This window comes from Sorex araneus, chromosome 3 (genome assembly GCF_027595985.1).
Source record: "Sorex araneus isolate mSorAra2 chromosome 3, mSorAra2.pri, whole genome shotgun sequence".
Lineage (NCBI taxonomy): Eukaryota > Metazoa > Chordata > Mammalia > Eulipotyphla > Soricidae > Sorex > Sorex araneus.
The window spans coordinates 62,628,825-62,643,698 of NC_073304.1; the positions used below are offsets into that span (position 1 = coordinate 62,628,825).

The window sequence follows — 14,874 nt, forward strand, 5'->3', positions numbered from 1 at the left end:
GTAGAATAACATAAACTTTGAGAAAGTGGGAACAATAAAAAGGGCTTGGAAGGGGGAAAAAGTGAAAGAGGCTTACAAAGGACAAGATTTAATGCATTCATCGGAGTTTTATAATTTTCATGAAGTATAAAAATTAAAGGCACAATGAATAATTACATAAACAGTAAACTGGCCACTGCTGGACAATAGAAAAAGTCAAATTCCAAGCAAAACCTTCCTAAATTATTATCTTCTGCAGTAACAAGTTTCTAGATTAACTTTTTGTTTTGTTTTGGGGTCATACCCAGCAGTATTCAGGAGACCCTGTGGTACGAGGGATTCAACCTCGGCCCTTGCATAGGGAGCTTGTGCTCAAGCGGGTGAGCTCACTCTCTGGGCATCTCAGTAAAATCTTAAATCTTAGAACCCCTAATGAGTAGATTAATGTAAACTTTATTTTTATTTACTTGGTGGGAGTGGGGATGTGCTGTCAGGATCAAACCCAAGTGCTCCCACATGAAAGGCACTTGAGCAACATCACCAGCCCCAAAGACCCTTAGGTGTGATTGCCTTCACTGGGTGAGCAACTACGTATCCGAGTTGAAGGTACTATCTCAAACGAAGTTCAAGACAGATGTCTGGTTAACATATTTTAGAGCTAATGTAAATTGTAATTTACGGTGACATTTAAAAACTTGAGGATTAATAATTTTAACACAATTTTGTTTTGTTGTTGTTTCACATGGCAGAGCCTGGCAAGCTACCTGTGGCATATCTGACATGCCAAAAACAGTAACAAGAAGTCTCACAATGGAGACCTTACTGTTGCCCACTAGAGCAAATCCATGAACAATAGGACAACAGTGCTACAGTGCTACAGTTGTTGCTTTGTGGGCCACACCTGATGATACTCAAGGGTTACTCCTGGTTTTGCACCTAAGAATCACTTCTGACAGTGGTTGGAGGACTATATAGGATGCACAGGGATTGACCCTGGATTGGTTCATGCAAAGAAAACACCCTACCCACTGTACTATTACTCTGATCCTGAACACTGAACTTTATAGCTTACACCCAGGACTGAACAAAAGTTACCATCACATACCAACAATCTATCTCATTAATTTCATGTAACTGAATATCCTTAATAAATCAATTCTCATTCCTAAATTCTTCAAATTTCAGTTGAAGAATTTACAAAAGCTTTATATTCATGTTCACTAGTAACAGTTTCCCATAATAAGCCAACTGTACTTATGTTGTGAGGTTTTTGGAAGCTATATTTTACTTTAGAGCAGAATCTTTGCTTCAAATATATCTATATGTAGTAATATTCAGGACAAAAGCTTAATACTATTTAGAAGGCTATTTTTTTTTTTTTTTTGAGTGGAGGGATCAGGGTTTGGGACCAAACACAGCTTTACTCAGGATGGACTTACACCGGCTCAGGTGTCACTCCTGGCGATACTCGGGTAGCAATACGTGGTGCCAAGGATCAAATGGGTCATGTGCACCCTACCTATGTACTATTTCTGTGGCCCCTGAGAATAAGATTTTTAAGATCTGCATTTCTGAAATATTCCACACATTCTTCCTTACCCACACTAAATTATAAATCAAATTCATACATATACCCTGTAAGATTTAGAGTATGAATACATATTTAGAAGTATTCTCAAAATTACTTTTACAGTTTTCACTAGTAGACATACTGGGTCAAGAAGCCTGTTTAAAATTGCTATTTTAAATGACACGTGACTTCCTTATGCTAGTATTATACTTTTTTACAGTGTTCATTAATGAGCCCTGAAGGGCTGTCATCACCTCTCTCTAAGCCCACCACTTTCCCTGAACCTCAATCGCCTGTGTAAACAGTTATTCTCAAGGAAAGAAAAGTCACAGTGCTTATATCCTTGCTCTTTTTTATTGCACACACAGTAAACTGTCTTTAGTATGAAGTGAATGGTGAGATATATAAATGTAGATATGACAAAATCTAGAGGGAAAAATTACATATGCGATAAGAAACATCAGTTTCAAATAGCCTTAAACAGCAATATGTTTTTGTTTTCTTTACAAATACAAATAACAGATACTTGATAATTTAATTGTTTTAATTGGCAGTTAGGGTTCTAAAATGTCCTTAATTTTTTAAAAGATCAATTTAAAACCAAAGCACTAATTTGACACACACAGTAAAAAGCATACGTAGTACAAATATCCAAATTTTATATCTAGCTTCTGCTAGAGGATAAGAATAAGAATTTTTCCCTTCCTAGACAACTTAATAATTTAAAATATAAATAACTGTATTAAGTCCCACTGAATAAAGAATGCGAGAAGTTTCTGGTATAAACAATCCCTTAGTGTTTAAAGTTTTATATTCATCTGATTTTATGGTGGGACAGAAACTGGGTTTTGCTTGCTTTCCATAATTACTTCACAGTCTCCCTCCATCTCAAAGTTAAGATTCACAAATGAACTCGATACCACAGTTTCTGGCTGATCTGTCTGAACAATGGTATCAGCCTGTAGTTTATTCTGTTGAAATTGTCTTTCTGCTTCTTCAGACATCCTGTTTTCTTCTTCTTCCTCTTCTTCCTTAAGAGAAGAAATACCAAAGATAGTTGAAATATAAATGATTAAAAGGAATAATATTAGTTACCCACTTTGTACCCTTTTTAAAGAAAAATTAAGTCTTGCATTCAATTCAGTTTGGTCTGATTAAGTTAAAACATACCTTTCTCCTGTTTCCAAGTGGTATTTAAAAAATACTATATGCCATTTTAAGGAAAGAAAAGTAATCTTACAATAATATGGTAATGCACTGCTAAAGTTTAATCAACAGGGGCTAAATTTTTTTAGATTACACTTAACCTGAATGAAAAATTAACCATATACTGTATATCACTTCAATGGTGTTCTAGTCACTTAATAGTGAACATGATTTTCATTTTTATAAGCACCTACTATACTAATAAGTCCCAGCCCAAAACAACACTAACGTAGAAATGAATAAGCATTCTAGATATTCAGAAGGAATGAGCTCTAGTACCAGAACTACTGCATGTACAGAGGAGGTGGCATTGTATTGGCCCTGGAGGAGAGTCAGCCCAGTGAGAAACCTGTCAGGGAGATGTGCCGAGAGCTTGCTTGAAAGTGAATGAGGGAGAGATGATTTAGGAAACTATTGTAATCGTTCAGACAAGCAAAGGAGGATCTAAAGAAGGTGAGTAGTTTTGTTGTTGTTGTTGTTGTTCTTAAAACATTTTTGAAACCACAGAATAAATATACAATTGATCTTTCAAGATTCATCTCCAGTCACTCTTCACTGTACTAGACAACGGTGACAGCAGGGTATATAATCTTGCTGTTTCCTTCAGCGTTCAACATTATTTTCAACTTATTTTCATTCTAATTTCAATTGCCCACCTCATTTGCTCAAAGGAGAATAATACAAAATTCTAACACTTATTTCAGACTTGCTAATGAGCTAATGTTAAGAATTTTTTTGTTTGCTTTTTGTTTTGTTTTTGGGCCACACCAGGCAATGCTAAGGGATTACTCCTGGCTCCACACTCAGGAATTACTGACTTGGGGGACCAAAATGGAATGCTGAGGATTGAACCCTGATTGACCACAAACCACAAACAAGGCAAGCACCTTACTCACTATAACACTGTTCTAGTCCCACTGATTTAAGAATTTTACATACTTAACATATAGCAGGATCATTGCTTAGAGCAGTATTGAATATAGCATTCCTCATTAGAAGAAACTGAAGTATATGAATTTAAATGTCTGGGCCCAAGGTTACAAAGATAGAATGTGTGGAACCACAATCTGAATTCAGTTCCTTTGGTTCTTGAGATCATGTTCTTCAATGCTAAGGTTTTCTCATTAAAGCAAAAATGAGGGACTGGAGTGATAGTACAGCAGGTAGGGCATTTGTCTTACACATGGCTGACCTGGTTTTATCCTCAGCATCCCATATAGTCCCCTGAACAGTGGCAGGAGTAATTCCATGTACAAAGCCAGGAATAACCCCTGAGCATTGCCAAACAAACCCCAAACAAACACAAAACAAACAAAAGAAAAACTGATGTCATTCCACATTAGGACCTTCATACACCTGAACTCAAGTATTACTTTATATGTCTTATACATTCCTAGTACTAAGGGATTGAACCCAGAGCCTCAGACATGCACAGCATTTACTCTGCCACTGTCACACCCCCAGCCTTATAATTCTCGATATTCAAGTTCAAAGTCATTCCCTTATTCACCCAGTATATATCTCCTAAGTACTGAGATCAGTTCTTATTTATCTTAAAATTTGAATAATTATTCAGAGAGGTATGTGCAGATTAAATATAAGGTTCCTAAGACAAATCACAAAGCTAAGCACAATGAAGTCTATACACAGATCATAGGGAAATGTTAAAATTAAAAAATTTCTGAAATATAAGCTAGTTTGATGAATGAATGACTCTACAATAAAAAGTCTTTCTGAGCTATGGTGATTAGAGAATACATGTGATCAGTATGCCACCCATCAAGTCCAGAACAACCAATTGAATCAAGAAAGTGTAAAAAGGAGACACACCTCCTTCTTCATCCGGTAATACTCATCAATGGCATACTGGTATTTTGGGGTGCTGATGCCCAAAACAGATGCAATCTTCTCTCCAAGAAAGTCACACACTAGAGATACAAAAGTTAAATAACTTACACAATTCCAAAATCAACGCTTGAACAGTTCCTACAAGGTACTGTTGGGATATAAATACTCTATTTTGTGCCTTCAGGGAGATCACGAATATACTCTCAGTATTTCTCATTTGTATTACATCTTCAGTTTCCCCAGAAGTACTAATGATTCCCTTTCTGGATTCCCAACAACACTCTCTTATTACCTCTTATAATAACAATTAACATGATAATGTTCTGTAACATGTATGTTTCTCCAAGAAACATGCACACTTCTAGTATTCTTGGAAGGTTGGGATATCCTTATGCTGGAAAGGAGATCCAGCAGAGATCATACTACAGTACTCACTTAGTATCTGCCAAAGCAAATTCAAGTCTAAAAAGAAAACTTGTGATTTTTTTTTTCTTTTTTGGACCACCGCAGCAATATTTAAAGGTTATTCCTGACTGCATTTGGGAACTACTCCTGGTTCAGGGGCTATATGGGGTGCTGCAAACAAACTCAAGTGTGCCATTGGCAAGGCAAATAAATGCCCTACCTGCTGTACTATCATTCCAGCTCCCAAATTCTCATTATACCAGACAATCTGGCATAGTGAATACTTGATAAATGTCTGTGTAATTAATTTTTATCTTAAAAAGCTTGAATAGAAAGCAGATAGTGACAGACAGAAGCTGTAAGGCTATAAGGCAGTTATTACTGGAAGAGAGGAAAGCTTTATGATTTAAAAACTAAAGTTAGTGCGATCAAGTCAAGATAATTGACTTCTGGGGCTGGAGCAATAGCACAACAGATAGGGCGTTTGCCTTGCACGAGGCCAACTCAGATTGATTCCCAGCATCCCATATGGTCCCCCGAGCACCAACAGGAGTAATTTCTGAGTGCAAAGCCAGGAGTAACCCCTGTGCATCACCGGGTGTGACCCAAAAAAGAAAAAAAAAAAGGATAATTAACCTCCCTTCAATTCTAGAGTGTGACTGTTCAGAATTACAATTCCTAAATGTAACAGTAGGTGATGTGTAATATATATGTACGTGTGTGTGTGTGTGTGTATATATATATATGGGAATGTATATCCCATATATATATCCCATGTATATATCCCATATATATATCCCACGGCAGAGCCTGGCAAGCTACCTGTGACGTATTTGATATGCCAAAACAGTAAAAACAAGTCTCACAGTGGAGACATTACTGGTGCCTGCTTGAGTGCTACAGTCTCAATTTAAGTGAAACATTAATAAAACTGAAATATACATGAATTGTAACTACAGGCTTCAAAATAACTAGACAGGATGAGAAAATTAATAGAGAATTAAATAGCAAAATGGAAAAATATACATTAACAGAGAAGGCTCAAGAACAGGAAAATATTATCTTACATTTCCTGTGGGGGTGGGAGGAGAGGGGGGACACAACAACCTGAAGAATGTTAGAGAATGGTAGCTAGAAATTGAGAAGAGTCATTAATTTCCTTCACTTTGGAAACACCCACATTTTACAAAGTTTCTGATCCTAAAGCATATTTTATAGTAGCTATAAATATTCAAAGGGAAAAGCAATACCTGAGAGGGTTGAGGTGGCAGCCCGAAGCATGTAAAACCATAAGTAGGGGCCCCAGGTAAGTTTTGTCTGCAAAAAGAAGTCAGGTTAGCAGGATTCATACCTAAACTCAGTCACATATTGTTCAGAGTAAGTAGTCAAATAGGTGATGGGATATAAAACATTCTTTAAAACAACACTAAAGATAGACTATAATCCAAACCAAAAACAAAAAAGGAGGGGGAGGCTAGAGAGAGAGTCGGGAATTAAGGCACTTGCCTTACATACAGATGACCCTGGTTCAATTTCCGGTACCACAAGGTCCCCCTCATACCCCCCAAGCAGAGTCAGTAGCAATCTCCAGAGTACAGAACTGGGAGTAGCTTCTGAGAACTAGTTTGGTCCCCCAGACTATATATATATCTATATCTATCTATCTATCTATCTATCTATCTATCTATCTATCTATCTATCTATCTATCTATCTACACACATATACATATATATATACCCACACATATATATGTTTATATATTTTTTTTTAATTAAAAAAAGATTCTCCCCAGACTAAGGACAAAATCTGGAGCCTCACAAACAGAGGCCTATGATCATAGCTGAACTACATGCCTGCCCAAAACAGTATTTTAAATGTTTTATGGCAAAATTCTACATTCATTCAATGCAGAAGCCACAATGAAGAATAACTGGTAAGTTACACTCTGGGTTAATTATGAGATGATAACTCTGAGTCTTAGCTCTCTTCTCACTTCCAGAAATGCAGAGGGGTCACTTCTGGCTCTGCACTCAGGAATTACTCCTGGTGGTGCTCGGAACCATATGGGATGACAAGGACCAAACCTACGTCAAGTGCAAGAAAGGCATGCGCCTTACGGGCCATACTATCCCTCTAGACCCTTGTTTCTTAACAGGGGCTATGATGGTCAGTGCTTGGGGAGGCCATGCAATGCCAGTGATCAAACTCAAGGCATTGCATATGTAGGTAAATACTCTACCATTTGAGTCACATCCTTGCCCCCCTTTTTTGTCTTCATTATTCATAAACACATCAGAAAGAACATGCAGTGGATGGGAAGAGCTCTAATACTGCTCAGCTCCGAGGCCAATTTTGGTGCTATAACTCCAGAACTTGCCATAGAGACAACAGCTTGCTTCTATGAATAAAATTAACAAAGTGAGCATGCTTCATGTGTCACTTTCCATTTGTTATAATGCAAAATAGAGCATGAGATCAGTGAAGTACATTAATAATTGTTTCAATTCTGGTTCTGAGGAAGGGGAAAAGGGAGAACTTGTTCGTAATCTTATTAGCTAACATATGAATTAGGAGCTAGATCGACAGTACGGTGGGGAGGGCATTTGCCTAGCATGTGGCCGACTGGGTTCCATCTCCAGTAACCCATATAGTTCCCAGAGCACGGCCAGGAGTAATTCTTTTGTGCAGAGTCAGGAGTAACTCCTGAGCATTGCTGGTATAACCCAAAAAGCAAAAATGTAAATGATTATAAAAGCATCAATAAAGCAAGAAAATGTAAACTATATACACTCACAACAATGCTTTCAGTTGGTGAAATGAAGTGCCAACTTTTTCTGATATTTAAAGCTGATAAGGGTAACAATTATAGGGTTATTTTCCTTTCCTCTTGGTTAAAAGGATATATTTTTTTTAAATACTGGTATTGAGGAACAAATCCAGGTCATAACATACAATCTGTGTGCTACCACTCAGAGGTGTCTGTCTGTCTCTGTCTGTCTCTCTCTCAGCATGCTTGTAGAAAAAAGAAAAGGACTGATTTCTCAATGAGTCCTTCCTTCCTTCCTTCCTTCCTTCCTTCCTTCCTTCCTTCCTTCCTTCCTTCCTTCCTTCCCTCCCTCCCTCCCTCCCTCCCTCCCTCCCTCCCTCCCTCCCTCCCTCCTTCCTTCCTTCCTTCCTTCCTTCCTTCCTTCCTTCCTTCCTTCCTTCCTTCCTGTCACACCCAGCGATATACAGGGGTTACTCCTGGCTTTGCACTCAGGGATTACTACTGGTGCTGCTCAGGGGACCATATGGGATGGTGGGAATCGAACCCGGGTCGGCCTTGTGCAAGGCAAATGCCCTACCTACTGTGCTATCACTCCAGCCTTGAATTCAGTCATTTCTTTAGACAACCTTATGGAATCAAAAAGTCAAGTAGCTTAAGAGCCTAGACTGCAATTTTGCCTAATACCAGGATCACTAACATCCCCATCCAGGAAAAAAAGTGGGACAAGGTCTTGGTCCTTCAAGATGGAAAGGCTCCAATTTATGGTTTCAACTTAAGTTTTTTCCAGATATTTTTCCATTTTCCCCTCAAGTACTTTGCATATTTACCTCCTCCTAAGTCTATTTCTTCCTTAAAAGAAAATTTTTAAGAATTATTATCCCTTTCTTTTTAAAAAATATACTTTTAGAAGACCTAGAAAATGGAGCAAAGTATAGGAAATTTAAGTCACCAATTTTTTAATTACTCAATTATCACTATTTAGCATATTTTCTCAATCCTTAAGCACCTATTTTTTTCTTACAGCACTGCTACACTGTATCTAGCTGTTTTTCTCCATTTATTATATTGCAATAAATTAAGCATATTTCCCAAATGCTCTATTTCTAAATGTGTAATTACTAAGTGAAAAATCATCTGGAAAGCTCTTCAGCATCCCATATGGTTCCCAGAGAACCACCAAGAGTAATTCCTGAGTGCAGAGCCAGGAGTAACCCCAGACCATCGGCTGGATAAGGAGCCAAAACAAAACAAAAACAAACAAACAAAAACTAACAAAAAAACTGTTTAGCAGTAACTTTCATGTGACGTGTTATCACCATTTTTTGAAAGATGGTTCTTGCACAAGAACAAAGTTAGATTTGTTGGGGACAGAGAAGTAGTACAGCAGGAAGGTGCCTTGCATAGAGCTGACCTGGTTCAATCCCCCATAACACATATGGCACCCCTAGACTGCCATGAATGATCCTTGAGTACAGAGCCAAGAGTAAGCCTTGAAGACTGCTGGAAGTAACCCAAAACTAAAAGTTAGATTTCCTAAGAGCTAATGCTTCATTTGTCAAATTAAGAATAAAACAAGAGAGGGGACCAGAGTGATAGTACAGCAGGTAGGACATTTGTTTTGCACGTGGTAGACCCAGATTCAACCCACCAGACCCAGGTTTGATCTCCAACTTCCCATATGGTCCCCTGAGCACCCTCCAGGAGTGATTCCTGAGTGCGGAGCCAGGAGTAACACCCAGAGCATTGATGGGTGTAAGCAAAAAAATAAATAAATAAATTTTAAAAAATAAAAAAAAAAAAAAAGAATAAAACAGAGAGAGACCAAGATGGCTGAACAGGGAGAACCTGTGCTTCCTCCTGCCAGGATCACAGCAGAATATACACCAAAACTTGTATTGATTTTGGGGGCTGGAGAGATAGCAGAGTAGCTAGGGTGCTTGACTTGCAAGCAGTTGACCTGGGTTCAATCCCTGGCATCACATATGGAACCCCACCAAGAGTGATTCCTTAGTGCAGAACCCAGAATAAGCTCTGTACACCACTGTGTGTGGCTCAAAAACAACACTCAAAAACAACAACAAAAACATTGTATTAATCTAAATGCAAACTGAATTGACATTGAACCCTGTCAAAACTACAGAAAGAAAAAAAAGAAATGTGGGGCTGGAGTGATAGCGCAGCGGGCAGGGAGTTTGCCTTGCACGCAGGCGACCCGGCTTTGATTCCCAGGATCCCATATGGTCCCCTGAGTACAGCCAGGAGTAACCACTGTGCAACACTGGGTGTGACCCAAAAAAGAAAAAGAAAGAAAAAAGACACAAACATGCAGATTAATTGGAGCAAGACTTTAGCTGAAAAAGAAACCCCATCACTGAGAAACCAACCAGCTGTGATGAAAAAGAGATTTCTAAGGTGCTTAACCTAAGAAAGATCTTAATATCCACCCTGGGGGTAGAATGAGGGGTTGCAGCATCCCAGCACAACACTGGCTTGGAGGTAAGAAACCATAGGATATTTGGTACATATACACAGTAGAATACTATTTATAAGAAAAGATAAACTCATACTCTTAGCTGCTACATGGATGAATCTGACGAGTATCATGCTGAAAGAGATTAGGAAAAAGGGGCAGACATAGAATAATCTCTCTCATATGCAAGATATTAAAAAACAAGGGGTCAGAGCAATGGTACAGCAGGCAGGGTGTTTGCCTTGCATATGGGTGACCTGGGTTTGATGCCTGGCACCCCATATGGTTCCTCAAGTCCACCTGGACTGATCCCTGAGCTCAGTCAGTAGTAAGTCCTGACCACCATCGGATGTGACCCCAAAATAAACAAAAAGAAACATAATAGGGGGAATAACAAATGCCCAAAGGCAACAGAAACAAAGGGCATGAAAACTGTTTTCCAGTAAGAAGCTTGCCACTGGCTGGTGGGGCATAGGAGGAGTACTGGGTCAGGGAAGAATACACCACTGATGGACAGAAGTGGGCACTCTGGAGAAAGGAATGCTGAAAGAGGTGTAACTGGTGTCCAGAGGGACACTGGGAACATTGAGAAGGGAAGTATACACTGGCGAAGGGATTGGTGTTGGAACATTATATGCCTGAAACCCAACCATGAATAACTATAACTTTGCAATTCACGGTTATCCAATTTAAAACAAAATTTAAAAAATATAAACCAGAAAAGAAAAAAAACCCACACCTCTACATGGGGCAAAAATTATGTTTTTGTTTTAATCACTGAACCTTAAGTACAAGTTTCTGTCACAGTCAGGTGACTAGAGCAAGATCAAGCCAGAAAAATCAAGCTTCTGGCTTTTCTGGTGGAGGAGGACACCTGGCAGTGCTGAGGAGCTACTCCCAGCTTGTTGCTTGTGTTCACTCCTTGTGGTACTTGGGGGACCATGCGCAGCTGGGGATTGAACCTGGCCTCTTCTGTGTAAAGCATGTGCTCCAGCCCATTTGACTATCATTCTGACTTCTTATGAAAGAAATATAAATGTTTCTTATCTTCCAAGGACTGTTATTCTGGACTTAAGAATTCAAGAAAATTCAGAGCTGGAGTGCTAGTACCGAGATTAAGGTGCATGCCTTGTATGCAGTGACCCCTGGTCAATACCAAGTGCCTCTAGGATGGATGGGGTAATCCCCAGCACTGTAGGGACCAAGCAGCACTACATGGGTCCTTGCATTTGTTCTGGTTGGTAGAGAATCACCAAAAAATTTAAATAAATTTTAATGAAAATACTCTATATACTATATACAATGTAATTAGAGATTTTAAGAGTATACTATAAGCAAGATAATTAGATTTCAAAGGTGTATATGGACTTCAAGCAAAACCAGTGTGAGGAGCTATGGGGAACCCCCTCCCAAGTGAAACCCATGGGAATTATTAAAATCCTTAACATCTCTAGAAACAGTTCTAAGATCATGCGACAAATTAAAAAAACACCCATTCAAAAATACATGCAAGAATTTGGTACATATATAAAAACAAAAAGTGAGAGTTCCCAGTCACTGAACCAAGACCACTCTCTCAGTGACCTTCCCAATAAAGTGCAGCAGAAACTCAATCCTACACTGGTCTACTCAAGCACACATAACCTCCTCCAACTTCTCCTGAGGAAAGAAAGTCCTCAGAGGACTTTGTATTTCTGAATACAAAGAACGGAGATTTTTATTTCTCAATCAGCTCACAAGAACCTATTTCTGAGACTCAGTTCTTTTTAAGTATAGTCAGAACCCACTCATGAAATGCAGACTTTACTTAGGCACAGTGCCACTGAGAATATTGGCACTGATAAGGTTTGTCCATTCACAAGGCAGTGTCACTTCCGTCAAGTACTCAAAAAGAGTATCACTCAGACAGAAGTGCACAACATCCCCCACCCACCTTCAGAGTTCTGCTAAGAGGCTGCAGTCAGAAGAAAAGCAAGCCAGGAAATAGGAAACCTCAAAACTTTTTCAGATTAAACTTCATTTGCAACAGCACTAGAAAAGTTCATGCCTGAGGGTGCTTTCCAAATCAAAAACTCTTTGGTGATTAAATACGGTTTTGTATTTAGTTATATAGACCCCAAATTCCACTTACAGATATACATTCAAGAGAAATCAATATATCCACACAGAAATATAGACAGAAATGTTCATAGCAGCATTATTCATAACCAAATGGCTGAATCAACCAAGTCTCTGAACTTACATGAGATATATTTAAAAAGGAATGAAGTTATGACTCATGATGAGCTTTCAAAATATTACGCTAAGTTGGGGCTGGAGTGATAGCATAGTGGGTAGGGCGTTTGCCTTGCACGCGGCTGACCCGGGTTCGAATCCCAGCATCCCATATGGTCCCCTGAGCACCGCCAGGAGTGATTCCTGAGTGCAGGGCCAGGAGTAACCCCTGTGCATCGCCAGGTGTGACCCAAAAACCAAAAAAAAAAAAAAAAAAACAACCAGTCACAAAAGATGTTATAGGAGTTCATTCATGTAGAATGTCCAAAATAGGGAAATGAGCGTACAGAATGTACATTAATGGTTGATGGTGGCTGGTGGAATGAAGGAGTAATAACTATTATAATCTTGTGTATATGTGGGGGGTGGGGAGTGGGAGACTGAACTCACCAGGACCTCAGACATGCAAGGCAAATGCACTACCGCCAAGTCATTTACCCAGCCCAGAGTTAAGTGAAGAGTACAGGGGTTGTTCTTTTTGACATATAACACAAATGGACTGAAACTGACTGGAATGACGGTTCCATCTATCAGTGAATATATTAAAAACCTTGACTGTAAACTTTAAATTGTTGAATTGTTTGTTGTATTAACTGCATCTCAATATAACCTGTAGAATAAAACAATAAATCTGGCCCGGGAATTTGGAGCAATGATAGAGCGCATGTTTAAAAAAATGTTTGGGAAAGTAAAAAGGACATATTTTTTCTCTAAACAATGCCTTTATGGGGGTAGGGGGGGTGTGGGGGGAGATGGGATTGGGGGGGGTGGGAGGGATGCTGGGTTTATTGGTGGTGGAGAATGGGCACTGGTGAAGAGATGGGTTCTCAAACTTTGTATGAGGGAAACATGAGCACAAAAATATATAAATCTGTAACTGTATCCTCACTGTGACTCACTAATAAATAAATTTAAAAATATATATATAAAAATAAAAATTTTACTACAGAAATGTAAAAAAAACCAAAAAAACCAATGCCTTTATGGTCAGTTTCTACTGAAGGCAAAATTTGAGGGGCTGGAGCGATAGCACAGCGGGTAGGGCGTTTGCCTTGCATGCGGCCGACCCGGGTTCGAATCCCAGCATCCCGTATGGTGCCCTGAGCACCGCCAGGGGTGATTCCTGAGTGCATGAGCCAGGAGTGATCCCTGTGCATCGCCGGGTGTGACCCAAAAAGAAAAAAAAAAAATTTTGAGATGACTTGTACAAACATATCTACATAAACAAATTTGTATCAACAAAAACCAAACCCTTCAGAATATCTTAAAGACATTTATTCTGACCATTTTTCCATTACATAACACTTTTACAATATTCTGCATGAACCTGAACTTGCCTACAAGAACATACAATATCTTCTTACTATAATATAACATATACACAGAACATGTAGTTTTTATGTATATGTTACTATAGAAAGAAGTTTTTCTATAATAGAGATTCTAGATCTTATTTTTATTCAATGAGCAAAATTTATTTAGAATAAAATGACTTTTTAAAAATTTGGGGGCCATTGAGGCCACATCCAGCCGCTCTCAGGGCTTACTCCTAGCTCTGAACTCAACTGCTTCTGGAGGGCTGAGAAGGCCATATGAGGCAAAGGGATTGAACCCAGGTGAGTTGTTTGCAAGACAAGCACCTTACCTGCTGTGCCTCTGAATTTTAAAACTAGTAAAAAAATTCTTAAAAAAAAAAATATAAAGTAATAATTCTCTAGTCTGCTGCTTTCCTTTATTTTATTCATACCAGTTTTCACAGTGTGGTAATTAAAATACGTATTTGTCAGAGATGCCTGCGGACCCCACACCAGGCTGAACTTCAGATTCAGAGCACCTTGGAGGGTTGCTCAAGCAGAGCCATCCACTCAAGCAGAGTCCTGGCAGCCGAAAAACTCCAGAACCCAATCGTCACCATGCCCACAGTCGGACTCCACAAACTTGGGCTAGCCCCATCCATGAATGAATCTATTTAAAAACTCAGGTATAAGGGTTTTGTGACCAAAATCTCCAGATTCCCATGGAGTTGGGGATGGGTAACCTTCCCCTATCACCCTGTTCTTCTGGGAGCCTGGTAGTCACACCCATGAACTGCCTCTGATGCCAAATAAGCTCAGTACTGGCCATGATCCAGAGATTCATAAATAAATCTTGAAAGAGATCATCGAGCTGCAGAGATACTTCCAGACTCCAAAGTTACCATCCAGTTTAAATATTAACCCCAGCTGTATCACCCATCAAAATTTTAGAATTTCTGGAATGCCTAGACACTTCTGCAGCTGCTTGTGTGTTAATATTTTCATATTCAAGATTGGTTGTTTTCTACTTTACATCCTATCCAATGTGGTGTGCTACTC

The 14,874-nt window shown here is 39.0% G+C and overlaps 1 protein-coding gene across 3 annotated transcripts in view; it reads right to left on the reverse strand.

The window, feature by feature from the left end:
* Positions 1–1,884: 1,884 nt before the first annotated feature.
* Positions 1,885–14,874, reverse strand: part of SRP54 (signal recognition particle 54) — a 74,931-nt gene continuing 61,941 nt past the window's right edge. For 2 of the 3 annotated variants that reach the window (XM_055129885.1, XM_055129886.1), the window contains 3 exons: positions 6,259–6,325; positions 4,586–4,683; positions 1,885–2,580 (listed from right to left, as the gene is read on the reverse strand). In XM_055129885.1, the coding sequence (XP_054985860.1) occupies positions 2,374–2,580; positions 4,586–4,683; positions 6,259–6,325 (372 nt within the window). In that variant the 3' untranslated portion in view covers positions 1,885–2,373. The remainder of the gene's footprint in view (positions 2,581–4,585; positions 4,684–6,258; positions 6,326–14,874) is intronic. The other variant, XM_055129887.1, reaches the window with a different exon arrangement.